The 18,256-nt window shown below is 46.1% G+C and overlaps 6 protein-coding genes across 6 annotated transcripts; 5 read left to right on the forward strand and 1 right to left on the reverse strand.

The window, feature by feature from the left end:
- Nucleotides 1–230: 230 nt before the first annotated feature.
- On the reverse strand, nt 231–2,321 carry JR316_0007137 (E3 ubiquitin-protein ligase CHFR; the record flags this gene model as incomplete). Its single annotated transcript, XM_047892880.1, has 8 exons — nt 231–547; nt 592–606; nt 669–942; nt 994–1,252; nt 1,309–1,508; nt 1,572–1,742; nt 1,910–1,931; nt 2,011–2,321. 8 exons carry the CDS (start codon nt 2,319–2,321, stop codon nt 231–233), a joined length of 1,569 nt encoding a protein of 522 aa, XP_047748162.1.
- Nucleotides 2,322–4,387: 2,066 nt separating this feature from the next.
- Nucleotides 4,388–6,375, forward strand: JR316_0007138 (Succinate--hydroxymethylglutarate CoA-transferase; the record flags this gene model as incomplete). Its single annotated transcript, XM_047892881.1, has 8 exons — nt 4,388–4,670; nt 4,808–5,086; nt 5,146–5,224; nt 5,288–5,444; nt 5,494–5,643; nt 5,786–5,955; nt 6,013–6,064; nt 6,130–6,375. The coding sequence occupies 8 exons, from the start codon at nt 4,388–4,390 to the stop codon at nt 6,373–6,375; spliced, it is 1,416 nt and encodes a 471-aa protein (XP_047748163.1).
- Nucleotides 6,376–6,766: 391 nt separating this feature from the next.
- Nucleotides 6,767–7,606, forward strand: JR316_0007139 (Multistep phosphorelay regulator 1; the record flags this gene model as incomplete). Its single annotated transcript, XM_047892882.1, has 3 exons — nt 6,767–7,033; nt 7,102–7,280; nt 7,345–7,606. The coding sequence occupies 3 exons, from the start codon at nt 6,767–6,769 to the stop codon at nt 7,604–7,606; spliced, it is 708 nt and encodes a 235-aa protein (XP_047748164.1).
- Nucleotides 7,607–8,088: 482 nt separating this feature from the next.
- Nucleotides 8,089–11,378, forward strand: JR316_0007140 (ATP-dependent DNA helicase CHL1; the record flags this gene model as incomplete). The annotated part of the gene is made up of 15 exons (XM_047892883.1): nt 8,089–8,232; nt 8,285–8,393; nt 8,448–8,596; nt 8,647–8,777; nt 8,829–9,169; nt 9,225–9,304; nt 9,365–9,460; nt 9,520–9,619; nt 9,677–9,990; nt 10,043–10,094; nt 10,300–10,448; nt 10,522–10,692; nt 10,743–10,892; nt 10,943–11,014; nt 11,067–11,378. 15 exons carry the CDS (start codon nt 8,089–8,091, stop codon nt 11,376–11,378), a joined length of 2,370 nt encoding a protein of 789 aa, XP_047748165.1.
- Nucleotides 11,379–12,293: 915 nt separating this feature from the next.
- Nucleotides 12,294–14,408, forward strand: JR316_0007141 (uncharacterized protein; the record flags this gene model as incomplete). Its single annotated transcript, XM_047892884.1, has 5 exons — nt 12,294–12,410; nt 12,556–12,893; nt 12,945–13,004; nt 13,053–13,183; nt 13,237–14,408. The coding sequence occupies 5 exons, from the start codon at nt 12,294–12,296 to the stop codon at nt 14,406–14,408; spliced, it is 1,818 nt and encodes a 605-aa protein (XP_047748166.1).
- A 147-nt stretch (nt 14,409–14,555) lies between these two features.
- Nucleotides 14,556–18,238, forward strand: JR316_0007142 (Putative cation exchanger; the record flags this gene model as incomplete). The annotated part of the gene is made up of 7 exons (XM_047892885.1): nt 14,556–16,589; nt 16,642–16,806; nt 16,860–17,499; nt 17,550–17,697; nt 17,749–17,865; nt 17,920–18,033; nt 18,088–18,238. The coding sequence occupies 7 exons, from the start codon at nt 14,556–14,558 to the stop codon at nt 18,236–18,238; spliced, it is 3,369 nt and encodes a 1,122-aa protein (XP_047748167.1).
- Between the last annotated feature and the right edge of the window lie 18 nt (nt 18,239–18,256).

Below are 18,256 nucleotides of genomic sequence, written 5' to 3' on the forward strand. Positions count from 1 at the left end.
ATATGTCTTTCCTCTCTGAATATTGCTGTTACAGTTTAGTTTAAGTTCTAAATGATGGCCTCCCGGTGAATTATAAATGAACTGCTGTATAAACATAATATTACATGATTGCATGCTGTCGTAGAGGCCCTTGGAATGAGTACAGTTCTGGGGTTGCGTTCGTCTGATATGTTGGAGGGTATTGTAGCATCATCTTCTTTGTGCTGTTGACCTTTTCGATGCATGTAAAGTCAATCAGTGTTGCATGCGTCTGATACAGGGGGATGGAAAGGCGGCGGTGACATCATTTCTACATCTTCACCAACTTCGTTGAGAAGGAATTGCAATGCAAGGGAAGATTGGGACGAGGAAGCTTCGTTGGGAATTGATGGTAAACTTGGTGAGGATATCCCAAGCATAGGTTGTACAGGCGGATCTTCAACGTTGGCGGGATGAGAGTTGTCGGCACCTGTAACATCTACGACTTCAGGCGCAGGGACTTGGTTTTGCTCGTCTTCTGAATCAGGAGCGGAAAAAATGTGGTTATCTAAAGATAAGTGGGGTGGACCTGTGAGTTGTGTGATAATGAAAAGGTATAATATAAAATCTAACATTCTTTGGCGTGAGCTAAGGCGAAATGCATACTAAATTCAGTTTCATAAGATTCGCGAAAATAAGAATAAACATACCAAGGTCATTCTTTTGACGAACACATCGTGCGGCGTCAGGGCAATCTTTACGATTCATGATAGATTGATCGAGACATCCCTTCTTTCTTTCTCTAACCCACCATTCCCTGAGGCCCCAGAGAAATATTTCAGCTGCACACAGACGGCATGCTTTCGTTCGCGGAGAATCAGCACTGGGCTCTGGGCCAGGAGCAACTGAATGGATATCAGTGAATAACTCGAGTTCTAATAATGGTGCAAATCCGCGGGGCTGTTTCTGTATGTGTTGTACAATCTATGGTTGTTTATAAACTTCCAAGTCCAAGGTGTTAAAAAAATAGCTCACTTCGCGGTATATATGCCTTGGGCTGATGCCTTGAGTGTCCAGATATTCTAACATTATTTCGACCTCAACGGTATTGCCATCGAAGCATTCGTACACTTCGGCCGATTGTATTAGATCAGAATGCGTAGACATATTGTGCGGATGCTGAGAGAGAAGCGGCAGCGCCATGCACCGATCCTGCACTCCTATCCCGCAAAACGACACAAGACAAAGATCACATTTTGTCGTAGTGGGTGCTCGAAGAGCAAGTAAATTCTCACTATATTTTCCCGGGAAAAATGAATACAAACCCAGGAAAACAAGAACGAGACTGACCAATTCCCGCAGTTACCATGGCCCGGTGGCACACCGTCGTCGATATGCCACGCATGATCGATATCACTGCTGGGATCAACAATAGGCTGAGGGCATCTCCAGTCGTACGGATTGTTGGGCAAACAGTGTGGACAAGGATGAACATATTCAGTGCTTCTATTCACGTCGGGCGGAGGTGATGCTTCCCTTGGAGGAGGGATCTGTAGAAAAATGAATGCAACTTCCTCAGCCCTGGCATGATATAAAGGGTCAAATAAATTTACACGGAGCGGTGTCCCAGCCTTGTAAATTTCGTCAGCTTGATCCTTTTCACGCTGTGTACGCGCCCTTTCAGGTGCGTTCCGAAGTAATCTCTCAATTATTGGTTGAAGGGCGCGGAATGGCATCGCTATTGTCGCGCCGCCGCGGCATGCAGGGCAGCTTGTGCCACCATTCTAATAAAACTCAGTGGTCAGCTTATGTCTGCGACAGGTGTAAATTCCAGAGGGGTGATTCGATGGAAAACATCCTTGCTCCGCATTATCATGTCCCCCAACCCGAGAGCTCACAAAAGTCACCAGAACCGCTTAGGAGACGCATTTACTTGAAGAAAAATACTCACACGAATCCAAAGGGTGCAACAGCTGTCAAAAGAAAATGACAATTAGCAATCTAGAAGCCGAAACGCGTTTCGGGGAATGAGGCGATTGAAGAGGGGTTTACCTCCCACAGAAAAAGTGTTGACAAGGCACGACGAGGACAGGGTTATAGACGAGCCCAGAGCAACATCCACATTGGAGTTCCTCGAGGAGGTCGTCGATGAAGGTCGCCGAGTTCTCACTTGAAATGCGGTCTGTTTGATGGATGTTATCTGCCACGCCTTCCTTCATCTTCTTGCGACTGTTATCGTCAGGGCACTCAAAAGATGGGGAAGCTCTGCGCTTCAGGGAAGATGTTGAGGCTACTTGAGATGGAGATTGGTTGATGTCTGCGTGTCTATGTGGACTGCTGTGGGGCGACAATCGTTGACTCATGTCGATATGATGTTGCGTAGATGTGGTACTAGTCAAGGAGTGCAGGATCGCTGCCGAAGCTCCTGCTAATTGACGATGCCTCATTTCCGCTTTTGGTAAACAAGGTCTTGGGGCTCCCCCTGGCACTTCGCAGTCACTCTCACCAGTGTATCCGCAATTAGGGTTGACTTTGTTCTTGTGCTTATAGTAAAAGTACGGATGGTTCGGGTACGATCCGGAACAATTGCGTATGCAATTTTCAGTTGCATTTTAGTACTTTGAGTTCTTGAATTTTTTGACAAAACAATTAATCTTGGCATATTGAATGAAATCGCCCGTAATGGGTAATACTAGTATTTAGTACTGCAAATGTATCTTCACAGTTAACAATATCCTTGAGTTACCATGAAACTTGACTAGTACCTGCTAATCCGCTGAGAGGACATGCGCAGGGGGAGATATTCTACTACGCAGCCGCTGATCATCTGAGAGTTTCTACTCTATCTCATATAACGACTTAGATTAAGAAACGGCGCCTTCAACAGGTCATTACTATAATAATCTCTCTTATGAGATTCGAGAAAGTAGAGCTGCTAAGTGCTCTCCGCTGGGCGGGCATGGGGTTTAGTCACATCTTAGTCGATCTACAAACGGTCAGTAATTTATTGAAGGATATAAGATATAGTCCAGTAAGCAATCTCAGGCTCGAGGACTTGTATACCAATAGCATTGATAATCAAATCAGAATCAAGTTGGTCAACACTGTCTCTAAGCAATTCCAAGTATCGTTGGCCAACTCTCGAGTTTCTCCAAATACCAGATCCTTGAAAAAGTCACTTCGCATGTTGTACCGGAAATATACCAATATACCGATATAACCTCGAAGTAAGCTGTTTATGACTGCCATCACCAGGAGGCATTTGCACAATGACATGTGCCACATGTCTAGACGCGCCGGCAGTAAATGAGCGAAATAAATACGCAAAAATATGTAATACTGAGGGTTATATGAAAATATCCTGATTTGAGTTTGTTAGAGGGTGTATTGAAGACGAGGGAGGCGCGACGCGATGACCGAAAAAGGAAGGAGCCTAATTAAGTGTGGGTCTGGACGCGTCGGACGGATCAGCTTACCAATGATGACGTATAGGCCGGTATGTGGTTATGGAGGCCTGCAGGTTTCTGACAATAAAAGGTCAGACCAGAGTGTCCGAGCAATTTTATGTACTTAAGCCAAAGAATCCGTATACGATTTCACACCCAACGGTACTGAGTTGCTTCTCCCTGGCCTCTACCATGCCCCTCAACAGCCCACCATCCCGCATCGCGTCCTTCATCGATTTTTGCGTCCTGATGGCCCATACACCTTTGGTTGAGTCGGATTCCTACAAGGGTCCCTCACCAATCCAGTTGAAAACATTCTCATCAACTACCGGTCCTTCATTTGAATACCCTAGCCGCTCAGAATCTATCAGTAATGTATGCCTTTTTCTCCATCTTCTTGGATTCTCTGGTTCTCATGCGATCGTCTCCAGTCATCGCGTAGACACAGTCGCCAGTCCAGTTTATCATCCCTCGATAGCACAACCTCCTCCCAAGATGAAGAAATCCGTTCACAATGAATCTATCACCCTCGACACATGCTCATCAACCACCAATAGCGCTCGCATATCTACGGCCTTCATCTGAAGCACGACTTTAACGTCCTTTACGTCTCACGTTTTCATTAGTAGTGTAATTGTTTTTTGCATTTGTATTTTCCATATTTTACATGTTCATTGTGTATATTGATCGACATACCTTTAGCACCTAATTCTAGTGATCTTGTTTGTAATTTCTGTTTTATTTGTGATTATTTCAAAAAATTAATTCAACGCGCAACTCTTTCTCGATATCTCATTCAGATGCTGGTAAAGCGCTCCTCGACACATTCTCATTTAGGGTGGACCTAGGTGGACCAAGTTGTTTGAAATCTACCCTGACCACTTCACTCGGATTCGCTCTCCTTCGCTTCAAGCCGGCCGGTGCTTATGTTTTCAACTACAGCCCTGTCAATTTCCAACAGCTACACGCTTCTCTTCTAGACCATGTCGCGCCCCCTCTGGTATCCACGAATCGCAACTCATAGTCCATTCAAACGCACTTCGACACGGTTTGTATTGAAAGGGAAGCGTTTCTATGAATCAGGATCAGCACCACCTCCGGATGCGCCTGCCATTCCATACGGGCCAGGAATACCTCCTCCGTTGAAGGGTGTTAGAGTTCTAGACCTCACTCGTGTGCTCGCGGGTCCAACGGCGACTATGCTATTGGCAGATCTCGGCGCAGATGTCATAAAGGTCGAGGAAGTTTCTCGGGGAGATGACACCCGTACGTGCGCATTTGTATTGTTTCATTTTCGCAGTATCTATGCACCGCTGGGGCACAGACATTCAATGCGAATTTTGTTTCATTCAATTTCTGAATTATCTCTGCACATCATTGCTTTCTGTATACCACCTCAACAGGCTCTTGGAATCCTCCATCCGCCCCGTTGTTAGCTTCAGCTCCTGACGCGTCAAAGCACCTACCACCTGAATCGGCCTATTTTCTTGCGGTAAATCGAAATAAGCGCTCTATTACTGTCAATCTGAAAACACCAGAAGGCTTGGAAATAGTGCGGAAACTTGTGGAGAAGTCGGACGTTCTAGTTGAAAACTTTGTCGCCGGCAAGTTGGCCTCGCTGGGACTTGGATGGGAAGATTGCCAAAAGATCAATGAACGTTTGATTTATGCGTCTATAACTGGTAGGCAACGTAACGTTTATTACCTGTCTTGCACTTACAGACACCGATGTTAAATCAAGGTTATGGACAAACGGGGCCCTATAGGACGGCGGCTGGGTATGACGTTATAATTGAAGCTGAAGCTGGCTTGATGCATATGTATGTAATATTTTGCAACTTGCTCAAGAAAATTGGTTTTCTGAATTACTATTTTGCTACCAGCACTGGTGAACCAGACCGACCACCATCCAAGGTTGGCGTGGCGGCAACTGATATCGCCACTGGACTTTACGCCCATGGAGCGATCATGGCCGCTCTTCTATCGCGGCAGCAGACTGGGAAAGGAGTTTGGATTGACTGTAACCTTTTTGAGTCACAGGTGAACTTTCTATTTCTGTGTATCGAAATATTATTCATGGATCTATCAGGTTGCTGGACTGGCCAATATTGCGTCGAACTATCTGATAGCAGGCAAAGAAGCTTCAAGACACGGTACTGCTCATCCATCTATTGTGCCATACCAGGTTTTCCCTTGCAAAGATGGATTTTTGATGATTGGTGCTGGAAATAATAAACAGGTATGCCAAATCACCTTCGACGTCCTTTACCGTTCAGCGCAGTCTTTGGCTCTTGCTCAATTATAGTTCTTCAATATGTCTGTCAATCTCGGCCATCGCCGTCATCCAATATGTTTGCTGCGACCATGAACCACGGCGGCAGTTCAAAACGCTCGCTGAGAAGATTCTGGAAGATCCGTCATTGGCTACAAATCCGAAGTTTGCAACAAATGACGCTCGTGTTGCTAACCGGGCCGAGCTGCTTGAGATTATTACTGGAGTCCTTGCGAAGCACACGAAAGACCATTGGCTGCAGCGGTTTACTGGTCTAGGGTATGACAAGTTGCCCATTGTTATATTGTGTTTTTGGCTTACAAGCTTGTTGACCAGAGTGCCATTTGGACCAATCAATAATATCGAGCAAACGTTCAATCATCCCCAGGTGATCCAATCGTCCTGTTCATACCTCTTACGTCTCGGCTGAAATGGGATGCTTTCCTGCTCTAGGCTCTAGCGAGGAAAGTGACGGTTGAAGTTAGCGTGAGTGGTTCTGAACTGGTTGCTACGATTCAGCAGAAACCTAAATTGGAGCTTCAGCATGCTCGTGCGGGGAAAATTAAATTAGTTGCACCTGCTGTTGCATACAATGGGCAGAAAATGGCGATACGGCTCCCACCACCGTGGCTCTCAGAGCATACGGATGAGGTAGATTTATTTTCTCGCGATAACACGGCAGGAGATCTGACTAGGTGATACAGGTAATGGAAGAATTGGGGTATAGCCTAGAACAAATCGCAGACCTTCGAAAGAGGGCAGTGATCTGAATGGCACCGTTCAAGTGACAATGCAAGCTTGACGGTGCAGTGGCCAGTTCTATGAGACCTAGACTGTGGACGAAAGGGTCACGTGGATTGGCTTATTATGAGGTCACCGATCTCCGGAAAGGGCTGTGACGGGACGATAGATGAGAAGAGAGTGTGACTGATTATTGGTGCCAGTCGATAAATCTCCACTAAAGTACTTACCTATTGCAATACAACTGCTTTACAATTCATCCATATCGCCGCTGCCAGGTAGTCTCTCTCCCTACCTTTTCTTCGTTTTTATTCGCCTACCCCTCCTGTCGATTCCATCTCTCCGAATCATGTCTGCGACCGAGCACGCTCCACTGCCACGGCCCCTCCCCACTTCAGCACCCAAGGATCCATCTCCTTCCCCTCGGATCTCACATCAGGAGCCCCTGCGACCTATCCAACCCAGGAGCTTAGATGTCGAGCCCGAGCAGAAAGAGCCTCCTTCAGTGAGGAGCCCTGTGCCTCCCACCAGCCCTCTTCCCGAACCCACTCCACTTGATGATAAGCCGGAGCCACCATCCCAACCAAAGCCCGAGGAACCGACAAAGGAAGCCGAGGTACGCACCTTTTCATTGGAGGGCGCGCCTATTGTGTAGAAACATTTTGGCTGATCTGCATCCCATAGGATAAGGATAACGACGACAACGATGACGATGACAATGCGTCTAAAGATGTCGTGCATATGGAAACCTTTGAACAAATATTGGAACTCGACGAGGATGACACCCATGATTTCTCTCAGCCTATGGTCTGGGAGTATTTTGAGCAGGCTGAAAAGACATTTAATGATATGAATGAAGCACAGTCAGTGATCCTATTCTTCTTTTCCGACCCGCACATTCTCATCAGCCACATTATTATTTGACAGTGAAAATAAGGATCTGCCTGCACTCTCACGGCTTGGTCATTATCTCAAAGGATCGTCAGCGGCTCTTGGTCTTGCAAGGGTGCAAAACTCATGTGAAAAGATCCAACATTACGGACAGCTTCGTGATGAGGTTGCCAACAGAGACCTAACCCCAGCAGAGGCGTTAGAAAAGACATCAAAGCTGCTCAGACGCGTCAGAAAGGAATACAACGAAGCCCAGGATTGGTTAAAGAAATTTTACGGTCCCCAGGAGGGAGCCTGATGATGGGTCGAGATCAATCGGATTACCGAACAAGCTGTAACGGGGTGGAGAACAAACAGCAGCTAGAGTATACCTCAGTGCGCGTGTCTATCTGACTGGCGGTGACGGGGGCGGGTATCGTCGACCTATTTCCCATTGACGGCAGATGGACTCTGAATCTACTTACAGAATGAAGGGCCGTGGAAGCCTGACCCGGTGTATAGTTATAATGCCCTCATCCTCGGGAACAGGAGCCTAGTGAAATTCGTTTTTGATAATTATGCTAGCGACAAGTTACTTATTTGCTTGGAGTTTGAATTGTAGTCACTTCGTGATGTGATACTTCCCCTGGCTTACAATTGAAAGCTTCTTCAGAACATTTGACGTCATGGCTTGGTACCCCTAAACGCGTGTCACGTGTATTAATTTTGTTGTTCCAGGCAGGCCTTGTACGCGATCAAACAAAGGTCATTTTCCTTCTTTTCCTGCCATCGCCTTTTTCGATGGATTTACATCTTCCGACCCCTACACATTTCCCTGCATTTCCATATTCACCTCCATATGATATTCAGACATCTCTTATGCGCCATCTATACCAATCTATTGAAGATAAAAAGGTGACCATAATCGAAAGTCCAACTGGCACAGTGAGTGGTTACGAACAGGGTAAAAGAAACGATTTATGTGTTAAAAAAACAGGGAAAAACGCTAAGTCTGCTATGCGCAGCTCTAACTTGGCTTGCAGATGAAAGAGAACGCGCCAAAAAGGGAAAATTGAAGGAAGTTATTGGGGACGATGGGGTTAAAGGTTGGTCGGCCTTTACTATCCTCAATTTTATATGACATGAATTTATGTTTGTAGCAAAGGATTGGGTAGTTGAGCAGACCATTGATAGAATGAGACGCGAAATGGAGGCAGACGAACAAGAGTATGAGCAAAGGCTGATGAGGGCGAGGAAGCGTGAAGAAGCCATGCGACGTGCAGCAAAAGGGCGAGTCATTAAGAGAACTGTAAGTTGAAACATAACTTAAAACTTACATTCCTCACAAAACTTGCGTAGAAAATCACACAACCAGCAAACGAAGAAAAAGACGACGATGACAACCTGCGGATGTTCCTTCCAGAAACAGACCGAGAGCCAGATGACGGGGCGATGCACATATCTCCAGCTTTAAAAGCGTTGATGGAAAAGTCAGGTACTATGCTCATCTTAGCAACAAGAATATTAACGTGTTAGTGCAGGGTGGATAAAGTCACGAAAGCTAGCACTGGTCCTTCCGCCGGCGAAGAAGAGGAACTCACATGTACAAAGATTTACTATGCCTCTCGCACGCACTCGCAGCTCTCACAAGTCCTTCCGGAAATGAGTAAATTGAAGCTCCCAGCCAAGATAAAACTCACTGATCACCATACTTCGACTTCTCTTCCTCTGAAGCGCGGAATCGATTCCATTGAGGAACAGTGCAGCTCTGGACCGTCGACGAGAGCAGTCTCTTTGGGGTCTAGAAGGCAACTTTGCATTAATGATGCTCTCCGAGCTAGTGCTCTTGATCTGGATGAGGCATGTAGAGAGCGTCTAGGAGGTTAGGTTTAATGAAGCTCTTCTATATTTAATTAACATCTAACACAACTTCTCAGAAAAAGAAGGTAAACGATGTCAATATCTTCCACCGATTGGGGAGGAACATAGAATGCTGGATTTTCGAGATCAAATCTTGGTAGGTCCGCTGACGCTAGACATTATGGTATTAGTTCACATATCAATCTGTCATTTGCAGGCATCGCCAAAGGACATTGAAGATCTTGCAGAAGCGGGACGCCTTGCCCATACATGTCCGTACTTTGGATCAAGACGAGCGATACCACAAGCTGAGGTATGTCTACTGACATTACCAATGTTGTCGTCACCGGTCTCATTGACAACCACCCTTAGTTAGTGACTCTACCATATAACCTCCTGCTCCAAAAGTCTGCGCGAGAAGCCTTGGGAATTGATCTGAAAAACCAAGTTGTCCTTATTGATGAAGCGCATAGTATGTTTAGTTTTAGAATATCAGACCCAGACGTTTTTGAAAGAACATTTTGCATAGATCTTATACCTACGCTCCTGTCTCTTTCGACGACTCGACTATCATATGCGACGCTTTTGACTTCCTTTCAGCAAGTCTGTGTTTATGTTTCAAAGTTCAAGACGCGCCTTTCTCCGACAAATATGATTCATTTGAAGAAACTTGTGTTGATTCTCGACTCATTGAAGAAATACGTGGAAGAATGGAAGATCTCAAAGGCAAGAGAAAAGGACAAGTCTGAGATCATGACATCCGGGCAACTCATGGAGAGGTTGGGAAGGAGAGTTGCTGGTATTAACCTTCTGGAAATTGGTGCTTATTTGAAGGAAAGCAAGGTCGGTAACAAATCCTCCAAAGATGGATAATCAGACTCTTATATTTCTACAGGTTGCCAGAAAGATTGCAGGCTATTCAGATAAAGTAGAAGAATCCAATAAAGGTATATACCTGTTTTTTACTACTTGAGTAGTGTGATTTAATGATTCGCCTGTCTAGATCCAGCTGTTAAACATCACACTCGGCGTGGCGCAATTCCACCATTGCATACAGTAGAAGAGTTTCTACTCTCGTTAACGAATATGAGCACAGGTTCAAACTCTGCTGACGCCTTGTTTAATCGATTTCATTACTTACTTTGAATTCAGACGGACGGATCACATTCACTCTAATAGAATCGCCTGGACGCGAAAACACCGTGGAGATGAGGTACCAGTTATTGAACCCTTCTCCACACTTCCAAGAAGTTGTTGAAGAAGCCAGATCAGTCGTTCTCGCTGGTGGTACGATGTCACCTGTTCGTGTCCCTTTTAGCGGAATAGTTTATCGGTATACGCCTAACGCCCTCAAATACTAACCTGTTTTGGCAGATATCAGATGTTATCAACCAACTGTTTTCGTATCTCCCTTCCGAGAAGGTTACAACTTTCTCCTGCGGGCATATTATTCCAGAGACGAACCTACAGACTTTGGTAATTAGCAAAGGTCCTACTGGCGGCGAGTTGGATTTCAGAGCAGATAAACAAGCGGACCCGACCACTGTAAGTATTTTGATGGTTTTGAGTTTGTGCGCTACTTATAGTACTGGTAGATTGGGCAATTGGGCCAAGTCCTGCTCAACTTTGCGAATATAATTCCAGCTGGCATGATTGTATTCTTTCCGTCATATAAATTCCTAAGGACGGCGAATGCCCAATGGAAAAAGAGTACAATGTTGGAGAAATTTGCAACAAAGAAGGAGGTACATGAAATATTTCGCGTTATTGACCTATCACTAATATTGTTGAACAGGTTTTTTTCGAGCCCGAAGAAAGCAGTCAAGTGGAGAAAGTGTTGCAAGACTACGCATTAGCCATAAAAAACGTGGGTGCAGTATCTACGATATGATATTGTAAGCTCACAACCTTTTGTCTAGCCTGCAGAAGGGAAAAAGGGTGCCCTTCTATTCGCCGTAATTGGCGCAAAATTGTCAGAAGGCTTGAATTTCGCTGACGACCTTGCTCGCGGGGTCGTGATTGTCGGACTGCCATTTGCCAACCTTGGCTCTCCCGAGCTGCGCGAACGCATGAAATATGTGAAATCACTGGAAGAGCAGAAAGACGGCGCCTCCAAGCAAAAAGGTCAGAAAGACGCTGCTGCGGAGCTATACGAAAACATGTGCATGAATGCCGTAAATCAAAGTATAGGTATAATGGAATGGCTTCGTTTTTACATGTTGGTCTGTTGACACCTCAACTTTCAAGGACGTGCCATAAGGCATCGCAACGATTGGGCGTCACTTCTGTTGTTAGACCGAAGGTATACCACCAATTCAACCCAAAACAAGCTACCGAAATGGATAGGAAGCAAGTTAACGGTCACCGAAACGTTTGGACAGACTGTCAAGGAGATGGGTGCCTTTTATAAAGGGAAAAGAGTTTGATGGTAGAGTAATGAATGATGCTTTTATTCGTTAGGGGTGCTGGTGAGGCTTTGATTCAGCCAGCAGATTACGCCAAACTTCGCCAGCTTTATCAGTCCTTGGTCGCCTATTCGCTTCAGGCCATCAACCATCAAGAATCAGAATCAGAACTTATGATCAGATCAACTTGAACGTTGATAGTTAGGACAGGGGTTTTAACATCGTCGCCCATTGTTCCGAGTCTTTCATTGGCAAACTCTGCCAGATGCCATTTGGGTATGGTTAACTCCTGTATCAAGGTTTAGGTTATTGTCTATTGGGTTGAGCTGTTATGACAAGTACATCTTCCGGAAGTTTTTCTAGCACGGGAAGGTTTTTTAATTACGGGCTTGCCCCAACTGCAAATTTATTCATTGCAGGCTAGCTTATCTAAATAGTCCACTTTAATAGTGGCAATGGTACGAACAGTTTGCGAAAAGTCAAGGCCAACCATATAAGCATAGATGATAATTGACAGGTCTGGTTACTTTTCTGCAGGATAATTGGTAGGTATTTGATGGTTATGAATTAGAAGGACGCGATGTGCCTCATTTTGGCGGCGCGTGATTTGAATATAGACTCAACGCGGACATTGTGCTTCCCCCTCACGACCAATCTATTTCGACCGCATCGGAGTTGGGCTGCTCAGCGGGGTCCCTCTTAGCTTGTCTCTGTGCACTGGTACTGTGGTAGTATGCGGATATGGGCTTTTTTTCGTCCAGAAAAGCAGAGGACAACGACAGCTACCAGGTTGCCATCGGCTTAGGAGGAACCACTACTGAGAAGGCCTCCGTAGTTCAGGTCATCCGTTCACGTTTCGTATGTGGATCATTTCTTTTCTGAGGGGCTTCTACTTACCTCAAAGCGTGTTATTTTTCTTCTGTTGTCTTCCCCATTCCGCCAACTTCGTTTTTAATATCATTTCACGTTCATTTCCTCAATTATACATTCATCGCGTGTTTAGTACGGGAAGAAGGGAAAAGAACGAGAAGATCAGCCTATTTCATATCTGAGTGGCGTTGCTGCAGCGCAAGCACTCTCCCCGCCACATATACCAGTCGCCTCAACCCCACTACCCAGTAGCCCTCTTCGCCGAGAGGCGGCGCCAGAGAGATCTCGTGCTTATGAAGACCGCGCGCTACCCCCTACGCCTTCTTCAACAAAGAATCGGTCAAATGGCAAGACGGTCTCAACCCTTGGTATTCGGACGGATGATAGCATAGCATCTTCCTCGCATAAGCAGGCGGAGAACAGCGGTTCCCCTACCTCGCTTTCGCCTCGCAAAAATACCGACCCTGTCACGTATGTCGCGAATGCTACCTTTTTGCGACTTTTCTTCATATAATTTTTTAGAGCGACATTGGCACAGCGTCTGAATGAACTTGCTCTAGCAAACTCCGAGGGGTTACTAAAGTGTGTATATTAAAATTTTGGTCTGTCTATGTACTAAACGTATGAAAGTGACGACGAATACCGCCTTCTCCGACAGAATCTGTTTGAACGGTTTGCCAGTAGCACTGCTGTTCCCATCGAGACACCAGTGGTTCCCGTTTCTCCCGCACGTCCACGTCTTAAGAAGAATGGGACAGCTCGTATGCATATCCTCCGCTTCTAATCATATGTCTACTTAAAAACAAATTTTCAGCATCCGTCCGCCCTTTGTCCAATTTCCAAGTGGAGACTCGACCGGCTTCCATAAGCTCAAAAACATCTGCGACATCTGGCGTCGGTAGCCTGTTTAGACGGGCTACAGGCCGACGCTCCAACGATACCAGCGATGCTGCCAGCGTTTGGTCGGCATCGTCCAACACCTCCTTTTTCAAACTTCCCCGAGCGCTATCCAAAAAGTCCAGCAATTCATCCTTACAAACAAATACGTCTCGTATGCAATCCGACTCAATATCTATTTCATCACCTCGTCGAAATGGCTCTGTTAGGGATCATCAAATGTCAACAGCACCAAGGTCGGCTGCAGGGAGCATACGAAGGATGGCCGCTCCCCCATCTTCATTCAACAACCGCGCCGTAGGGCAGGACAATCGAATAACCAACTCTATCTATAATGTTTTTGATGAGGAACACCTCACGACAGTGAAAGATATAATGCAGGAAATCTTAAACGTGGAAGCAGAATGTAAACGACTTATGGACGCCTTCAATGGATTGGAAGTAACCACCTTAGCTAAGTCACAACGACGCCAACACCCTGTGCGACCGGCTCTTAAGCCAGATTCAGGGAGTAATGGGAATGCCGAATCTCATTGGGGCGTTGAATCGGACAGCAGATCTCAGAGGCGAATTAATATTGCGGATGATACCATATCTATGCGATCCGGAACATCATCGGTAGCCCCCTCACTTGCGCGCTCAGCCTATTCGAATAGGAAAGCAAGAACTAAAGTAACCCCAATGAATTCTCCAATTGGAGTGATCACTACCAATTCCAGGCCAGGATCCTTGCACAGGAAGAACTCTGCATCGAGCGTGTCATCTGAACGAAGAGCCGGGAAAGCAGGAGCAGCACCACCAATGCCTGCGCTTCCTAGTTCGATGTCCCATGGGCATTTCAAAGGAGCTAACAACTCCAACATCAGCTTGGTTAGGAGTACAGGAAACCCTCCGATGAATACGGTTCATGAAGACGACAAATCATCGACGGGGCATACACTAAGAATGGATGCTGAGGAGTATGAGACGGAGCTGGAGGATATCCGTGCGCGAAGAGAGGAAGTGAGTCAACGATATGAGGCACGGTTGGAGTACTTGCGGGCCAAGTTAAAGGGGGCGCAGCTGCACGAAAAGCTGATGCGCAAGTAGATTAGATTAGATGTTGTATACCCCGGCATTTGCCGATGCCATATTAGCTCAGTTTGGAGTAATTGACCAACTTGGTTTACTTCTGTTGCGCTGGTCGACGACATCGACGACGACCAAAGTCGCGATTTACCCCTGTATTTTACAGTCATGTCAAATATACCCTCTTCGAACAACGATGACGGAGACTCTTTTGGACTTTCCTCAACTCCTACCCCACAGCCAACATTTCCAGGCCTCCACAGAACGCTAAGCCGCAGTTCCCAGTGGTCAGCGAGCGACACGCCTGCACACCACAACCAGGGCACTTCCTACTTCCCCACCCAGCCTTCTTCGCCTACTGCACAATTTCACCCTTCTCCTATTCTCAGAAACAGTTCTGTGCATTCCAATAGGCGGCCAGCTAGGAGCACCAGCGTCAGCAGTTCGCAGGCTACAAATCGAGGGTATCGTGATGACGACGTTCTGAGTGAGGCCAATGAAGACGAGGACGAAGTTGATGATGAAAATGAAGACAATCGGCCTCATGTAAATCGGCGTGGCAAAGCTCCAGCAGCGCCTGAAGAAGAAGAAGAAGGCGATGAAGACGAAAGCGATCCTATCACGACCCTAAAGGAGCGACAGTCCTTGATTAATGTACAACATCCTTTCGGTCTTCCTATCTGGAAACCAGCTTTGTACAAGAAAAGTCGCTCGGTGACGCGTCATGCCGACGAGGCTCTCCACTCAATCCCCTCAGCGCAGGCTGAACGACACCTCCTTCCAGGGAACTTGTTTTGGGCAGCGTTTTTCGGCTGGTGGCTTGGCCTTATCTGTATTTTTATTTCAATCATCCTTTATCTTATTCCTCAAGGTGGACAACAATATTCAAACCTTGTATACGGCCTAGGATGGTATCTGTTTTGGCCGTTCGGAAAATACGTTGAAGGCGACCTTAACGTTGTTGATGACACTAAGGACGATGATGATGAAAGCCCTCACAGTGCAAGGCGTTGGAGTGACAGCAATAACACAGTGCGGGGAGTTTCGCCTCCTAGAGAAGACACCGACACTGTTAGACGCCCTGTATTCTCTGCCACTTCTACTATAACGCCTGGTACTGTTAACGTACCCAATGTTTCATTCCGTGCCGAAACTCCAGGAGAGACCACAAATCTTCTCGGTCGTAGAACATCACAAGCACCACTTCCAATCAAGTCCTATGGTACAGCAATGGTACCTACACTAACCGCTTCGTCAGGAACTGCGGTCGACACGTTTGGAGAAGAAGCTGAGAATGGCACTCTGATTGGTAAAATATGTTTCTGGCTGGCCTTGATATCCCTCATTGCACCTCTCATGCTTCTCGTTTGTATAATCTGCTGGGCACTCGTGATCACTGTCCCAATGGCTAAGCTCAATTGGGCACTTATCAAACATTTATTTACGCAGCCAACCCACATCCGATTTTGCTCGGCGCCACCTGTTGTTGTGGTTTCGACCAGCTCAACGCCAGAGGACAATGTCGAGTCAAATGGCGATGCAAATCTCCCTACAGCTGCGCAATTTTCAATCAAACACCCCAGATTGTCCGAAGGTCAACAAGCTCCATCCGGTTCACCTACATCGACAGTTTTGCTCTGTACATATCGAGCAGTTGGATTACAATATTACAAATATACAGTAGGCGGAGTCAACATCCTTTTTGTCAATCTCTTGCCCGTTGTATTTTTCGTCATTTTCGATGGTTTTGTTCTGCTACCGATTGTCGAGAAAAAACACCATCATGGCGAACATGTTCCAGGGTTTTTAGCTTTTCTAGCATCGCAAGCTGTTATTTTTTTCCTCTCTCTCACTAGTGTGATACCTCTATCGTACTTCATTGGTATGGCTGTTGCTTCTATCTCGGCCCAGTCATCCATCGGAATGGGCGCTGTCATCAATGCAACATTCGGCTCCATCATCGAAATTATCCTATACAGCATTGCTTTGGTGCAAGGGAAAGGACATCTGGTGGAGGGATCTATCGTTGGCAGTTTATTGGCAGGAGTATTGCTCATGCCTGGAATGAGCATGTGCAGTGGTGCCTTGCGCAGGAAAGAACAGAAATTCAACGCAAAGAGTGCAGGTGTAACTAGCATGATGCTGATCATGGCCATCATCGGTGCACTCGCTCCTACTTTATTCTATCAGACGTACGGCAATGTCAGTCATTTCTCCTTTTTGAATTTACTATCAAATTTACCGTTCTTCCTAGTTCCAACTTGTTTGCAGCGGTTGTCCGTCTTCTCCTGGAAATCCTGGAGATGCACCATGGATTTGCGATCATTGTTATTACAAACATCCAGACCCTGTTGACGATCCCTTTTACCAATCCACTGTGAAGAGCCTGATGTACTTCTGTGCGGCTGTGCTACTATTTGTAAGTTCTGCAATTTTCTGGATACTTTTCATGTTCATAATGTTGGCCTATAGTCTTATCTGATTGGTCTTTGGTTCTCCCTCCGCACGCATGCATCCCAAATTTGGCAAAATCCACAACAATTGTTACAACCAATGGAACTGCCTACTCACAGGATGTCGTTGTATAACAAGATCTTACACCCAGGACATACCAATGCACCCTCTGGGTCTCAGCCTCCCGCCCCACTGCATCGAAAGCCAAGCAATACGAATCAGACAGGCGCCGGCGCTTCTTCCCGTATCGGAACATCTTTACCTCGAGAGGGTTCCAGTTCAGGAATCAACCCACCTCTGACACCTGGAGGTCGCTACGCAAGTGCATCTCCCACTTTCCAACGTAAAGCATCATATCCACCAGTTCAACCAGCACAACCGCCAAATTTTCTGCCCGTCTTGGAAAGCGTTGATCACGCAGTTAAAAATGCTGATCTGCGTACTATGCATTTGCCAGAACCGTTGACCACTGATGACTTTACGCGCGCGGTGGCAGTGGCCACTGTTAGCGCACTTCGCCACCAACAAACTCAGTCTCATCAACGAATTCGGTCTGCAGAACATGAAGGTGGTCATGGACATGATGCTCCATCCTGGAGTCGAACGACCAGCGCAAGCGTGTTGCTCGCATGCACTGCGTTGTATGCAGTTATTGCAGGTGCATAATTTGCTTTTTCTATTCTACATCGTTCTAAATATGCTATCTAGAATTGTTGGTCGACGTCGTGGATGTTGTCTTGAAAGATTCAGGTATCGACGAAAAATTCTTGGGTATCACTCTGTTTGCTCTTGTGCCAAACACAACCGAATTCATGAATGCTATCTCTTTTGCTCTAAACGGAAATATCGCACTAAGGTATAAAGTTAATGTAATTCAATTACACAGAGTTGCTAACAACGCATACAGCATGGAGATCGGGTCTGCATATGCACTCCAAGTTTGCCTACTTCAAATTCCTGCAATGGTAGCATTCTCTGCATGGTACGATCCCGTAAATATGGGCGAGGTCGCTAAAACTTTCTCGTACGTCCTACACTTGGTAGTGTTCATACAACGAACTAATTGGTTCCTTATCAGGCTTATCTTCCCAAGATGGGATGTAATTGCCATCATCTTGTCGATGTTTTTAATGACATATACCTACATCGAAGCTAAGAGCAATTACCATCGTGGTAGCATCTTGATTCTCAGGTTTGTGGCATACCGTTGTATATTCGCTGCTCGTACCGACGGACAAATGAACAGCTACCTGGTTCTGATTTCGGGTTTCTATTTCGCTCCTGCCACGGCTCTTGATATTGACCAAGGCCATTTCGTACAAACCTCGGGACTCCAGGAGTTCCCCGGTGTTTCCATCTTGCAGACCGTTCGATGGTACTTGCATTCTCTGTTCTGAACATCATTCCTATTCTTT

The sequence above is a fragment of the Psilocybe cubensis genome, chromosome 6, assembly GCF_017499595.1.
Source record: "Psilocybe cubensis strain MGC-MH-2018 chromosome 6, whole genome shotgun sequence".
NCBI classification, from domain to species: domain Eukaryota; kingdom Fungi; phylum Basidiomycota; class Agaricomycetes; order Agaricales; family Agrocybaceae; genus Psilocybe; species Psilocybe cubensis.